The sequence below is a fragment of the Rhinatrema bivittatum genome, chromosome 3 (genome assembly GCF_901001135.1).
Source record: "Rhinatrema bivittatum chromosome 3, aRhiBiv1.1, whole genome shotgun sequence".
Lineage (NCBI taxonomy): Eukaryota > Metazoa > Chordata > Amphibia > Gymnophiona > Rhinatrematidae > Rhinatrema > Rhinatrema bivittatum.
The window spans coordinates 506952111-506968602 of NC_042617.1; the positions used below are offsets into that span (position 1 = coordinate 506952111).

A 16492-nucleotide genomic window follows, 5' to 3' on the forward strand; every position below is an offset into this window, starting at 1 on the left:
TATGGTCCTTTTCTCCCATACCTGATACCAGGTTTCAGTTGTTACAATTCAGTAGCCAATGGGACCAGAGAGGTATACCCTATCCCAGGGGTCTTCAAAACCGGTCCTCAAGGGCTTCACACGAGTCTGGTTTTTCAGGATTTCCACAATGAATATGCATGAGATCTGTTGCATGCACTGCTTCTACTGTATACAGATATCCCTCATGCATATTCATTATGGAAATCTTGAAAACCAGATTGAGCTTTGTAGCCCTTGTGGACCAAATTTGGAGACCCCTTCCCTTACCCATACACTCCCCCCACAGCAGTAGCCTCCTGGTGGACCCCATCTGGATTGGGACAAGCTAACCAACCAGACACTGACACAGCTCGACCATAATGGTAGAGCTTCAGTAATGGTTGCTATTGATTACTTCAGTGCCCAAGGACATTACGCCCTAATCAGTCACATATACTCTGGGTGTCCTTCCAGAGGTGAAGGTTGAGTCGAGCCTTGTCACAAGTATATTATCTGGTGATCTTTTATTATCTGTCCATGATGGATTACATAAAAGTATGAGTGTTTGGGCTATTGCGGGATTGGACTATTGCAGGATTGTCAATTCTGGAGTTTTCTTTAAAGCTAATTGCAAGGGGAAGAGTTTTAAAAAGTCAGGCTCCAATTCTGCAGCTCATCCTCGAACTCCATCAGCTCCTCTGAATCAGTTGTCCCTAAATACCCTTCTGGTCCCAGGTCAGAACCAATTAGGGGTCATCCAACTATGGGAAAGGGTGCCCATGTCTCGCAGGTAAAATGTTATCAAGTGTTGATATGTAGATATTTTCTTACTCTTGGAAGATAAGCATAGAAAGAAAGAAAACTAAAAAAGAACACAGGGAAAAGATACTGCTATACCATGTAATATTGATAATTTGATGAAGGCATTTTTACATGTAAGTATTGAGTGAGAGAACCCATTCCAGTTCAGCTCTATGGTAATATAGGCAGATACCACACTGGAAGCTTACTGAGAATACAAAGAGTGGGACTGGTTCAACTACAATAAGCATTTTAGGGGCAAAATGGAGGAGAATCCTGTTGTCTGGGGGCACATAGGATGATATTTGTGGTTGAACACATTACAAATATAACTGATGACATGGGAAGGCTTAATAAGCTTTTTCAGAGAGCTTCTACATCTAATAACTCTGCAAAGAGTAGCCTTGATGAGAGCATATGCTGGCATTTATAACCGGGCCACATAGTGTGCCTCAGAAACTTCAGTCACACTTGTGTGTGGCATCACAAGCCATCCAATCTCTAGATGTCCCAAAAAATTTACAGACAGAGCCACTGCAAAACCACAAGTAAGGTCCCTTTATTCTCCATCCCAGACTTCATAATATAACTAACATGCAAGCCTGCCTTGAGCAGGATCTGAACCAGCATGATGCCCAAACTCTCTTTCACAATTTTTCATACATCTTTCACATTCCCTACCAAGGTATGATAGGTAAGGCAAAAATTTTTTAAAATGCACACTTTTCCCATTTCCAAAATACCGTCTGTCACTAAATTCGAAGCTGACCTCCAGTTAGGGTATATGGCCCACACGTCCTTAAAATGATTTAATCTTCCTTAGTCGTCATTCTCAAAAAGGAGTTGGGCAAGTCTTGAGTTGTCCAGAGCTTGCCCTATTCTGAGGATGCATTAGTAAATGATTTTTTGCTCCCAGAGGAGCACTCAGTACAATCTGCATCAATCAGGCAGTTTCTTTAATAAGAGACTGCGGGCGTGGTGCATTCATGGTCAAAGCAGATACTGAATCAGCATTTCACTTAAGAACATAAGAAAATGCCATACTGGGTCAGACCAAGGGTCCATCAAGCCCAGCATCCTGTTTCCAACAGTGGCCAATCCAGGCCATAAGAACCTGGCAAGTACCCAAAAACTAAGTCTATTCCATGTTACCATTGCTAATGGCAGTGGCTATTCTCTAAGTGAACTTAATAGCAGGTAATGGACTTCTCCTCCAAGAACTTATCCAATCCTTTTTTAAACACAGCTATACTAACTGCACTAACCACATCCTCTGGCAACAAATTCCAGAGTTTAATTGTGCGTTGAGTAAAAAAGAACTTTCTCCGATTAGTTTTAAATGGATGCCCCTAGTCTTTCTACTATCCGAAAGAGTAAATAACCGATTCACATCTACCCGTTCTAGACCTCTCATGATTTTAAACACCTCTATCATATCCCTCCCTCAGCTGTCTCTTCTCTAAGCTGAACAGCCCTAACCTCTTTAGTCTTTCCTCATAGGGGAGCTGTTCCATTCCCTTTATCATTTTGGTAGCCCTTCTCTGTACCTTCTCCATCGCAATTATATCTTTTTTGAGAAGCGGCGACCAGAATTGTACACAGTATTCAAGGTGCGGTCTCACCATGGAGCGATACAGAGGCATTATGACATTTTCCGTTTTATTCACCATTCCCTTTCTAATAATTCCCAACATTCTGTTTGCTTTTTTGACTGCCGCAGCACACTGAACCGACAATTTCAATGTGTTATCCACTATGACGCCTAGATCTCTTTCTTGGGTTGTAGCACCTAATATGGAACCCAACATTTTGTAATTATAGCATGGCTTATTTTTCCCTATATGCATTACCTTGCACTTATCCACATTAAATTTCATCTGCCATTTGGATGCCCAATTTTCCAGTCTCACAAGGTCTTCCTGCAATTTATCACAATCTGCTTGTGATTTAACTACTCTGAACAATTTTGTGTCATCTGCAAATTTGATTATCTCACTCGTCGTATTTCTTTCCAGATCATTTATAAATATTGAAAAGTAAGGGTCCCAATACAGATCCCTGAGGCACTCCACTACCCACTCCCGTCCACTGAGAAAATTGTCCAATTAATCCTACTCTCTGTTTCCTGTCTTTTAGCCAGTTTGCAATCCACGAAAGGACATCGCCACCTATCCCATGACTTTTTACTTTTCCTAGAAGCCTCTCATGAGGAACTTTGTCAAACGCCTTCTGAAAATCCAAGTATACTACATCTACTGGTTCACCTTTATCCACATGTTTATTAACTCCTTCAAAAAAGTGAAGCACCCTGAAAGCTTCCCATTTTGGGGTTTTAATTTTAAAGGACAATTTTATTTCAATAAGTGTGTGCCTATGGGTTGGACTGTTTGAAAAATTCTGTTCTTTTCTGCATTGAGTCTCAGCAGACGTGACCAAATCTTAGACCATTTTCTTTTTGTCACCTCTGAAACCAAGGATGCATTCCAGTGCCTGCGTGGAAGCTTTTAGACAGCAACAACAACCTAGGCATCCCATTGCCGCAGGATAAAATTGAAGGACTAACATTCCTGGGGATTAAATTAGCTGAAACAAAAACAGGGATGACTAGAACAATAAATGAAAGGTTTTTGCAAATAATATTGAATAACAAAGGGTGTCAGCAAGCCTGGCAGTGTACCCTAATAATATATGGGCCATCCAGTCTTATCAATCATTCACCCTGAAAAAGCTAGGACAGTGGAAGAAAAAATTTTTGATACATTTTTGAAGCAAATTATCTAAACCTTGGTTTTTCATTTTATCACAAAAGGAGTTAGTAAAACACCCCAAACCTGACAACGACTGTGGTTTCACAAACAAGCGCTTCCTTAGGGGGTTAGTTAATTGGAGCTTGAAAATGAAATTAACACTGTTCACGTTCAAAATGGACTCACCGGTCACCTTAGCAGGGGCAGCAGTAAAGTTTACATGGCTTACAAGCCGCCATGCACAGCAGCCTCTGGTTTTAAAATCCAGAGTTACACACATAACGTTTGGCCCTGCCTCAGCACACCCATGCCACGCCCCTTTTCTGCCCCCTTATTTTTTGCATGCGCATATACTCATGTAAATCACGGCTTTTAAAATCCACGTTGCTCAAGCGCAGCCTGCATACATGCATATGTGGGCATTTTAGCGCAATAATTCTCCCTTTTCCTACATGTACGCACACATATGAAAGGTGTCCTGGATTCCTGGCTTGGGGTGAAATTCTCTTGCCAACCAATCCGCTCTTGAAGCAGTTGCAAGCCATTGGGGAGCCAAACTGCTAACTATTGGCTCAAAGGCCCTATTTTGTTTCTCTTCAGGTTGCCAAAAGAAACCATCACATTCAAACATGGACATAGAGCAGACAACACCCACACCTAGACAGACAGACAGATGGAAACAGAGATCTCCTACCCAGACAGACGAAGATCCACACAGACACATGCAGATATTCTTTATGTCAAGCCTCTACAAGACTCTCTAATAATGGATAATTTGCTTTTGTCTAATAAACTTGAAAACCTAGAGAATATTGTGAGAGAGAATAATCTCAGGTTTATTAATTTCTCTAAGTTACCTTTAACACTTCCTAAGGATCTATTTAAAAGATACTGAAGAAAGGTACTGAAGATACCTGAACAAGCTGTCCCTCCAGTTTCTAGGGTTTATGACTTGCCTCAGTTTGAGAGGAAATACCTTGAATATCAGACCACAAGTTTTGATATCAACAGAACATAATATATGCCATACTGGGTCAGACTAGGGTCCATCAAGCCCAGCATCCTGTTTCCAACAGTGGCCAATCCAAGTCACAAGTACCTGGCAAGTACCCAAACATTAAATAGATCTCAACTTACTATTCCTTGTTGATTAATTGCAGTTTATGGATTTTTCCTCTAGGAACTTATCCAAACCTTTTTTTAAATCCACTGCCATAACCACATCCTCTGTTAATGAATTCCAGAGCTTTGATTTGTTTTAATTGAGATACTTGCTAACTTCATGGAGTGCTCCCTAGTCCTTCTCTTATCTAAGAAAGTAAATAACAGATTTACCTTAACCTGATCAAGTCCTTTCATGATTTTGTAGACCTCTATCATATCCCCCCTCAGTTGTCTCTTCTCCAAACTGAACTGCCCTAACCTCTTTATCCTTTCCTCATAGGGGAGCCATTCCATGCCCCTTATCATTTTGGTTGCCCTTCTCTTCACTTTCTCCAGTTCAACTATATCTTTTTTGAGATGTGGCGACCATAATTGCACATAGTGTTCAAGGTGCAGTCACAGCATGGAGCGATAGAGGCATTATGACATCCACAGTTTTATTTGTTATTCCTTTCCTAATAATTCCTAACATTGCCTTTTTGTCCCAAGTAATTTGAATATTTCTACTCTTCTTGAGATATTGGATAGCAAACTCGTAACTTCTGCAACTTTGGCGGTTTCTTTTGTTCTTGAACCTGACAGATTGAATTTTAAAGATGTTTTTTCGACATCAATCTGAATTTTTTTTTTTTCTTGGGTTGCAGTGTAAGTTTTTCCTGATGTGTCTAGACAAATGCAAAGGAAAAGGAAGCAGTTTCTTATTATGAGGCCCAGAGTTTTGCAGTTAGGAGCATCTTTTTTTCTAAAATATCCATGTAAATGTCACACAAAATATAAAGATGTATCATATATTTTCTTTCAGCTTTCTCAACTGACTAATTTCCTTAGTGATAAAAGTTTGCATATTTTTGCATAGCTCCATGACTGCCACTTAATCTGCCCGCCTTATGTTATTGTTTTGTTTGAAATCAGTTCTTTGTAAAGCCTTTTTCGCTGCTTTCATGTTCCTTGTAAACCGATGTGATGTTCCCAACAAATGTCGGTCTAGAAAAAACTTCAAATAATAATAATTTAAATAATATTGATAGTTCTGTTGCTCCCACAGCTCCATGATCATCTCAATTAACAGGAATTTGTTCTGTATTAGTTATGATCTCTGTTTACTTCTTTTTGTAATTAGTTATCCTTGATAGCATAAATAAAAAGTTTAAAAAAAAAATGAAGTGGGTTGTTTTTTTTAAGCAATAAATATTTTTGAGTCTCTGTACCTATCTTACATACATACTTATCTCATATCATGGGATGAGGAGTCCAGCATCTCAGTCCTATCATGATATGAGATGCCACCAATATTTGGATGTTAGTCCTCTGTTACACTAAAAGTGTATTTGTTGCATTTTCACAATTTCTAAAAGAGAATATGCATGAAGTATGTAAAATAGATATACAGACTAAAACTTATTGCTTAATTTTTTATTTATTTTTTTTTAAGAGCACACCCACTTCTATGTTCTACCTAGATACTTAGTCATCCAAGAAAAGAGCTCTAGTAATACTAACTAGGCTTTTTTGGACCCTCAGCAGACTGTTCCATATCAAACTTACTGATGTGTTGGAATTTCAGAGGCTCCCTCATTATGGTAAAATGGGCAACTTGTAACAAAAGCAAGATGTAGTGACCTGACGAGGGTATGGGTAGCTTGTATAGGTGATCATCTGTGAAGAACTCAGAAGCACAAAAATCAAAACTGAAATATTTCCTGCTGCATGCATTGGTATCTGTGCCAATTGTAAGAAACCCCAATCTTGTATGGCAATTAAAAAGTCATCTGTTGTTCCCGAAGGGCACAGCAGCATGTACACATTAAAATCACCTAAAGCTACCATTTTGGGGGATTTAAGTGTTCTAACAAATAACACACATTTTTAAAAACTGATGCTCGGGCATGGTAGATTAGCAACTGGACTAGAGTGGGCCAACATGCATTCTGTCTTGCATGGGTGATGCATTTCAACCATGGTTGAAATTGCATATTGCAATTTGCATATGCATATGCAATTTGCAAATTGCATATTTTGTAAACCGTTATGATGGCTCTACCGAATAACGGTATATAAAACTCTACAAATAAATAAATAAATCAACAAGGATGTGCCCATACCTCCACCCCAGGCCACCACCCTGGAACTTGCCAGAGCCTGATAATCAGGATATATTTGCTTATTCTAGCTAATCAGTCCATGAAAGCAGTACTGTGTTGCAGATGGGCTTAGCACTTAGTGGGGCATTGAATTTAACAATGAGATCACAGTACTGGTAAACAGGGAGACATTCTGTACAGTTTCAGGCAAACAGGGGAGGACATGACAGTAAAACTCAGGATAATGGTTAATGGAACCAAATTATTAAACTGCTGATAAATATTTTATAAATATAGTGATTATTTTTTAATGGAAGAGACTCAAGTGAAGCCATTGAGTCAAATACCAATTTAGTGAGACCATTTTCTGATTAGAATAATGTTCATTAGTAGAAATCCCATTCGCTGGTTGAGTTGCTATGACTGTTGCACTCAATGTTTCCAACAATTATGCGCATATGACTGAATTGCATTTCTTGTTTTGTAGGACTCCAATGCCTGGCATGGAAACTCACATCCCTGTTACATTCTTGGATCTCAATGGTAAGCTTTGTGTCCATAGGACTCCACAAAGTGTCAATGTGGTTGCACAACCTACATTTTTGTTCTGTATTTTCCCACGTTACTGTGATTGTTTGTGTTTTTGTCATGGTTTAAGTAGTGAGCACAGTACATTCTTTGCTAGTATACAAACATAAAACAGAAAGTACTCACTGGCAATATTGACAGTACTTATAGCTTAACAAGGTTAACTCCAAGATTTCATTTGAACTTGTACATAGTCTGAAACAGTATAAGTAAGACTTAACCCTCTGAAGCAGTGCATTTGCTAATGTATGGAGATGTTCCGGTGACAGGCAGTTTTTGTGGAAAAAAACAGATAATGAAGTTCATCATTCTTCATCTCCTGAGATCCAATACTTTTCACTCTCAAAGCAGCACATCAGACTTTTACCCACTCCCTGAACTTTCTCTGTTTGCCCAGGATGGGCTAATCACCGATAAGGCCAGCTTAGGAGTGCACAAAGAGGAGGGTGTCCTCAAAATCACTGAGCTGAAATTGTCTAAAGTTTTGTATCTCAGTGGATATGTGTAATGCTGTATGATTGAATCCTTGCCCAACCTAGAATAACAAAAGAGTGATTTTTGCGTGAATGTAGTGAAATCTCCTGCACAGTTGATTTTCCATTTAAAAGACAGGACATTGGCAACATATGTCCTTGCTCAAAGCAGTGTTCATCAGTGTCTACCTTTTGTCGTTTAGAAACATTTTTGTGAAACAAAAGTCAATTTTGTTGGAAAGAAAAAAAGAGTGAAGCTCATAATAATTTAAAGTAACTTTTTTTCTTTTACAAAAGTAAATGAACAAAAGGAATAGAAAAGCTTAGTATTCAAGAAGCCAGTTAGCCATGTCTGGACTGCATAATATGCCTTCTGTGTCTTTACCTCTGGTATTAATAAACTGTTCAAGAAAGTTAAATGCTTTGATGTTAGTGTGTGTTTATCAGATACCTTTAACATGTACAGCATTTAGAATCTGCCTCAAATTTCTGTATATGCACCTAGAAAAAATTGCTTTTAACTTGATTTGTTGTGAGAAGAATAAACAAAATGGCAGCAAGGAATAAACAAAATGGTATAAGAAGACACTGCATACAAAAAAAGTTGATAAATTTGAGAATTCCAAACAAAATAATTGCATGCTGAGGAGAGGAATGTAGAGAACATAAAAAATCATGGATCAATAAGGCATATTTTACCAACAGCTCTCATCCAACAGTATAATTATCTTGCTCCCCAGAATTTACTAATGGCCCATTTCAGAGGCAGTTCTTAAGCCACACAGGTTCCTGGTTAAAAACTGTCAGCCGATTTAATGGGTTTTGTTAGTGTTTGCGGAAAAAGCCTGCTTTTTGAGTCAAGGATTCTACCTTGTTCCCCATTTAATGTGAGCTACTGGTTGGGCTTGCAAAAGCAACTCAGTAGAAGTTTTGGCTAAATTAACTCTCCAGAGCCTGTAGTGCACATCCCTGTGTAGATTTCTTGCCCATTCTTGGGAGACATAGAGCTTGTAGAAGCAAATTCTTCCAGCATGTTGTTTGTTGTGGTTTTAGTCCATCCCTACCAGAAAACCAAAAAAGATTTGTTTTGTGTTTTCAGCACTAGCTGTTTGATTGCTGGGCAGTGTCTCTGGGGCAGATGCGTTAGAGTTTTTGGTGAGCAGTCCCTCAACAGAATGCTTTCTTTCCTGATGCACGGTTCTCTTTTTTGCGTTTAGCTGATGACTTTAGCTCCCAGGATAACCTTGATGAGCCTGAAGCTGGTGGATGGGATGCTACTCTCCCTGGGGAGGACGAAGACGAATTCTTTGAACTGCAAATAGTAAAACGTTATGACAGTGAGGTAAGGTGGAGCTTAAGTCAGCGTGTGCACTGAAACGAGTAGTTGGTCATCTGCGCAGCTCTACAACTTGGAAGCCTTCATTGAGATTGCTGGAATCTCTTAAATGAAATGACTCTTATTTGTATTTCTAAAGATTTTTATTTTAAAAATGAGAGCTCATTTCCTAACGCTAGTATGTATGTTTCTTAAACTATGATAGAAATATGAGAATAATGTAGAGTAGTATGGCACTATTTTTCCTCAGCGTCATATGCCCATGACTATTCCTATTTTTTTACATCACTATGCAGCTGGAAGGGCTGCTTGCTGGCTGACAGTGTCCATCACAGAAGCAGCATTGCTCTTCCTTCTTCCCTCAAGCCTAAGTGCACACACATGCTGACCAGTCCCATCAAGGCAAGGTCTAAACATGGATTCCTATGCTGGACTGGCCCCAAAACTCTACTTTCTAATACTATGAATCTTGTGTACTTTGAACAGGACACAGAGTGGCACAGCCTTCTTTAAAAAAAAAAAAAAAAAAAAAAAAAGCTGAATATACCTTTTTGGGACTTGATTCATTGCTAAATTGTGTTATTCAGCAACCCTCTTTATTATCATTGCCATAAAATGACATCTGAGCCCAGTCTCACATTTCCAAAATGTGCTCTCTTCTTCACTGCTAGTCCCAGTGTCTGCAAAATTTTCTCCTCGCTTTTGACTCTTGCCATTATCATCTTAATGTTGTCTTCTCCATTCTTGGCTGCTGTAATAGCTTCATTGTAGCTCCGTCTGACTCTTCTGTTAGATCGCTACCTAATATGCACCACAAATAAATTCTCTACTCAGAGACTGTATATATGAGACGCCATATTTATATTGTACTTTTGTATATAATTAACCTCCTCTATCTCTTTCTATTTCTTACATTCCCAGTTCATTAGCCCTTGTTAATTGTAACTGCTTCTCTTCATCACGTTATTTATGTTTGGTTGTATTATTCGCACCCCTGTTATCTGTAAACCGACATGATGTGAACGAGTTCATGAATGCCGGTATAAAAAAACCTTAAATAAATAAATAAATAAATCTCTCCACGAAGCAGACACTCCTTGTTATTTCTCTGGCTTCCTCTTAAATTCCATTCTATCAGACTGTTGATTCTCACTTCCAAATGTGTCCATGACTCTTGGCCACTCTGCTTCTCTAAGCTCTTTTCTCTCACAGTCCCATACTCTGTTCTGAACTCCCTGTACTAAACCAGCATTGTCTCTCTTTTGTGCAGTCTCCTTGCAAATGTTGAATCACATGTTAGAGGCCACTTCCCTGGCAATCTTTTGATCTACATTCTAAACATCTCTCTCTTTAAAATGGCTTATCTTAATCTCTCTGTTTTCCTTAACTTGTTCTGCATTTGATACTTTGCTACTCTAGGTATGTTATCACTGCTTATTGTAAGACCCTTTGAATAGAGCTGGGGTCAGCAAACTACAGCCTGCGGGCCAAACCTGGCCCAATGACATATTTTTCCAGCTGCCACTCTCCTCAACTATGTCATCAACAGTGGCCTGACGTCACAGGCCTTCATTGATGACTTCGGCATGGATACTAGTGGCCAGAAGTGACATCCCCTTCAGAGGCAGCATAGGGAAAGTAGCATGGCACCAGCATCCGCCTATTGAAAGAGGAGCAGCTGGGCAGGAAGAGGAGCATTGCCCAGTTGGAAACAGCTGTGTGCTGACATCCGACATAGAGATGCCTGTGTGGCCACCGGTGGACCTTTTTCCACCACCAACAAAGAGAAGAGGATGCCCATGAAGGCCGCTGGTGGACCCCATCCCACTGGTAGCAAAGAGAAGAGGCCTGTGAGGTGGTTGGTGAACCCATCCCTCCAGTGGCAAAGAGAAGAGATCCATGAGGCTGCTGGTGAATCCCATCCCACTGGCGGCAAAGAGAAGAGGAGACCTGTCTCTTCAGTTTACCAGGCAATGCAGAAGGTGCACATCTGCGCTGCTGGGAAAACTAAGCCTGTCTTGTCATCCGTGTAGGCTTCGCGATATTAAAAGCCCATGAGGGCAGCAGTTTCTCTGTGCATGGAGAAAGTGCTACACCTGAAAATTTATAATACCACAGGGTCTTCAGAGGAGGGGCAGAAGAGCAGGCTTCTGGACAATGGATTGACTCCTCCCAACTGGCACGTGGTGGCAATGACAGCAGTAGTGGAGGAGGTGCCAACCCCCTACACACACAATAGGGAGCAGGGGAGATGCGGCAGCGTTCAAACCAATGAGAAGTTTCAGCTCTCTTTTTACTGCAGGAGATCATTTTACGCATTTCCTGCTAGTAATGAGATGAAATGGGAATTACATGTAAAATATGTATGAAACCGTGGCACTTTTCTTTCTGTGCAGGTTAAAGCAGAAGCCTCTTGGGACTCCACTGTCCACAACTGCACTCAGCTTAGCAAGGGCTCAGCGGCCGACGAGCGGGTTTACTTGATTGTGAGAGTGACGGTGCAGCTCAGCCAGCCAGCAGAAATGCAGCTTGTTCTGCGCAAGCGCATCTGCGTCAACATCCACGGCAGACAGGTATTATGCAGCCTTCGATCCAAAGGCGATGGTGTCACGGAGGATGGCCAGCTGATGCTAGGTTCAGTAGGATGTGTTTGTGTGGCACTGGATACTCATTCCAGTCTCTAAATCTTTCTTAGGTTTGTAATGCTGTTTTCTCATTTAAAAAAAATAGGGCTACAAGAAAGGATAATTAGGATTTGTTGTATTTTTGATCCATCAAAACAAAAAAAGATTGTGAAATTGATATGAAATGTAAACAGCAAATTCCACTGTCTAGAATTGTACTAATTTTAACTATATGAACATCTATTAATTTGGCAAAAGTAAATTATGAAAAGAAGGGAACTAGGTTAGTAAAGGCACTAGGAGGGACTTTCTTGCCTGAAATTTTTCTATTGCAAGAAGAAAAACCCTTCTAATTTTTTTTCTGTAACAGAAGCCTTACATTGCATGCACCTTTTGGGAGACTGGTTTGAATCTTATTAGTACCATGTACTGTAACTCTGGGACCTTAACAAGTCAATTAATCTTCCCCCCCACCAACACACACACACACCTCACTTTTTTTTTTACCCAGTGATGTGTAGTACTGTCCTAGCATAAAAAAGTGTCAAACAGTGATGGTTGGCGGTAGGAATCATACTTTCCTTATTCCATGCTTAACCACAAGGTTGCATTGCCAATCAAGTGCTAAAGCCATAGTTGAGTGCTAGCTGCTGTGTCAGTATGTTGGGTTTTTTTCATTTGGTACCTGCGGGTGTGTCCATGGCTATGTCCCTCCTCATCTGTCAACCTTAGTCTGCCACTGTGCTCCTCTTAAGTTCTCTCACAGTCCCATACTCTTCTAGTGGTTAGAGCATCAGGCTAAGAACTGGGGAATCTAGGGTTCAGATCCCTCTGCCGCTCCTTGGGACTTTGAGCCTGGCACTTCACCCCCCACTGTCTCAGGTACAAACTGAGGGGCCTATTTACCAAGCATTTTTCCTGTAAACACAGAATGGGAGAAAAGCCTTAATAAATCAGCCCTTTAGATTATGAGCCCTCTCTGGACAGGGAAATACCTACTGTACCTGAATGTAACTTGCCTTGAGCTACCAATGAAAATGTGTGAGCTGAATCAAAATAAATATAAATATTTTAAAATTCATTGAGATCTTCAAAAGAGCTTGGATAGCACAAATGGGTAGGGATTTTATTTATTTATTTTTTGAGTTCTTTGATTATTGCCTTGTTGGTTATGTACTGTAAATAAAACTATTGCTTAATATTATTTTCATGCTGTGATTTTTTTTTTCTTTCTGTTTCCTTTAGGGATTTGCTCAGAGTATCCTTAGACGAATGTCCCACCGGAGCACTATTGTTGGGTGTGGAGTTACAGTTGAAATAGTCTCCAATATCCCTGAGGTGAAGAACTGCACTAAAATACCTAAGTAATTGATCAGTATTATATGAGGTGGCATATTTCAGTAGTTTGCAATCATTCATGTTTATTGTGCCCCTTTCAAGAGTTTGAGCTGGGGTTTTTTTTGGCTTTTTTTTTAACCCCCAGAGTAGCAAAAATTCACATCAAATACTATATTTACATTTCAGTATGATATTTGGGCCTGTTTTTCAGTTGGCATTTAACTGCCAAATAATAAACACATTCAACCCCCTTCCATAATTATCATTGAATATATCTCTACGGGAGACAGTTAACAGAGTTTCAAGACAACAACAACAAGTTAAGTAAATGACGGAAAACTTTTTAAATAATTAGGAAATTGCGTTTTCAATATTGAAATAAATAATAAAATAAACGGGTGGGATACATTTTTGGTTTTGAATAAAAAAAAAAAAAAGGATGGTGTGGTGGAATGTCAATGATTAAACATACAAATAGTAGATCAACATTAACTCAATGGATTTGAAGGTGATTGAAAGGGTCGTTGAATGAGACTTCCACTTCCATCTTTAAAAATGTTTTTGAAAAAAATAAGAATAGATATTGGTTAAGTAAATAAAATTAAAAAAAAAGACTAAATAAAAAACTTGTATCCCGTAGAGATATATTCAATGATAAATGTGGAGGGGGGTTGAAAGGGAACATTGTAGTGTAAAGTGGGCTAACCCCTTGAGTGGAGATTATTAACAAATGATAAACACAAGCATACTATGCCCCACCACTGCTGAATTCAAAGCAGTTTAACAGGAACATTGGTGCTGTGATGCTGGCTGTATTAAGGTAACTGGACGGCACATTTCTTACAGTACTTAAGAACATAAGAAAATGCAAGGGTCCATCAAGCCCAGCATCCTGTTTCCAACAGTGGCCAATCCAGGCCATAAGAACCTGGCAATTACCCAAACACTAAGTCTATTCCATGTAACCATTGCTAATGGCAGTGGCTATTCTCCAAGTGAACTTAATAGCAGGTAATGGACTTCTCCTCCAAGAACTTATCCAATCCTTTTTTAAACACAGCTATACTAACTGCACTAACCAAAATTTGTCTTTCTGACAAATTGGCACCAGGTTAAAGCTCAGGGAGGGAGCTGCAGCAGTGGGAGGGAATGTTAGATGGCCCAAGTTTACATTGCCTATGTAAGGGAGCTGGCAGAGCGAATATTCCAAGTGCCCTATCCACCTCACTTCTTTCCACATAAAAAAAAAATTGTCAAAAATATTCTACGATGTATTTAAGGGATTTATATTTCATGCGGAATATAGAACTAGCAAGTGTACTGTGTCACGAGGGTGCACCTCCGCAGGAGTACTACAGGGCAAGGCTTGGCTTTATCTTCTGCCTAGACGGCCTTCTCCCCTGCAGGTTGAGTCCTTGGGTTCCGGGGGCCTGCAGGAGTTGGCTTCTTTGGCAGAACATCATGGTTGAAGGTAAGACAGGCTGGATGAGGTAGGGCAGGCACAGGCTGGACATTGTGACAGAGACAGGCTGGAAGCTAAGGACTGAATACTGAAGCAGGCTGGATGAGGCTGAACAGACACAGGCTAGAACTGAAGACTGGACATGGGCTAGTACTGGATACAGATGCAAGCTGGGCAGGATACTGAGCGGGGATTGGACCTGAATTCAGATCTCAGCTGAGTAGGAGACAGAGCAGGGATTGTGACTAGATTACTGACACAGGCTGGGCAGGAGACTGAGCAGGGACTACGACTGAATGCACACACAGGCTGGGGATTGGGAGCAGGCTCAGGCTGGGGATTGGACATAGTGTACAAGCTAAATCAGGGACAAGAGCAAGGACTGGGAAACAAACAAGGAACTCGACAGGGTGGCACAAGACAGAGCAAAGACTGGACTAAACAGGCAACAATGAACAGGGAAGTTCAACAGTGCACAAGGCTGGGTATGAGAACCTAACAGGCCCGGAGGCCATAAGGTAAGGAGAGAAGCCCCAGGGTCCTGAGAGCAAGGCAAGGAGGCCTGGGGGGCCAGAGAGCAAGGTGAGGAGACCAGAGAGTGAAGCAGGAGGCAGAGAGGTCACTAGCAAGGTAGAAAGCTTGGGTAACCTGCAAGGTAAGTCAGGAGGCCTGGGTAGGGCACAAGGTAAGATAGGAATGAAAGAGCAAGGTGTCCAGGTCAAGGAGCCATGGTGACTCGATGAAGAAGCAACTAGGTAATGGCCATGCAGGGTTAAATGGGGCTTGGGCATGCTGTGACCAGTGAGGAGGTCCTTGGCAAGGCTATAACAAGGTTCATCGATGACTCCTGGTGGATGAAAGACTGAACAGCAGGCTGAACCCTAGCCCAGAGAACCAGTGTAACATGCGAAACCATGAATACAACCATGCATTACACACATAATAAAATGAATAGAAGGAAATTATATAGGGAATATAAAATAATGTAGTATTTCACAGTCATATTCCAAATTCTAAATTGCATATAAAAAAGACAATTTTCAAAGCCAATTACCTAGATAATACCGACCAAAATCACACACAGGCTTCCGCAGCACCACGTGGTTTTAACCAATCCAGGAGAAGCATTTCCAGAGGTGCAGAGAGAGCAGATTAGGGAAAAAATGCATGTGGATTTGCAGTGATTTTTGCCAGTACAAATTACAGATTCAGTCTGTGTGGGTACATTTGACTCACATACCTGGTTACAAGGTCCACGGCAAAAAGTACCCATAGACCTTGCAGCTACGTAATCTGGTGAAAATTGCCCCCAAAATATGGATTTTCTTTCCTATCTTGGCTGTTTAAGGTCCTCCCCATCTCTTCTCTGCTTTCATCTTATTTCTCTTCTAACTTTTTCATTTCTCCTTTTCATTTTCTCTTTTCTTCTGTCCTCCTTTCTTCATCCTTCTCTACCTCGTGTTTTTCTGATATTTCTTTAATCATTTCTCGTCCTCTTTTTTTTCTCCAACTGTTTTTTTTTTTTTACCAATGCTTTGTCTCTCTTCTCTGCTTTCCATCTCTCACTCTTTATCTTTGTTTCCCTGCCTCTTTTCCCACTGACCCATCTAAGCCCTCCTCTTTTTAGCTGGCTCTTAGCTCTTCCCATCTCTTGCTCTCTTTGATTCTTATGCCCACACCTTCCAACTCTCCAGATCCCGTCTGACTCGCCCCACCTCCTAGTACCCCCATCTCCTTTTCTCTAGCTCCCAACCTCCCCCACCACTCAGACACACAGCCCAGTATTTCCTCTGGCTCCCCCATTTCCCAACCTTCCATTCCCTTCCTCCCTGCTCTTCTCCTCTCCCCCTCCCCCCCCCCCCCCGTCATCCCCAGCAC

General features: G+C 40.7%; 1 protein-coding gene across 1 annotated transcript in view; it reads left to right on the forward strand.

The window, feature by feature from the left end:
- Positions 1-16492, forward strand: part of KIF13B (kinesin family member 13B) — a 428508-nt gene that overhangs the window by 309527 nt on the left and 102489 nt on the right. Inside the window, exons 30-33 of the mRNA XM_029596896.1 lie at positions 7281-7336; positions 9072-9196; positions 11587-11763; positions 13060-13152. Of these exons, the coding sequence (XP_029452756.1) occupies positions 7281-7336; positions 9072-9196; positions 11587-11763; positions 13060-13152 (451 nt within the window). The remainder of the gene's footprint in view (positions 1-7280; positions 7337-9071; positions 9197-11586; positions 11764-13059; positions 13153-16492) is intronic.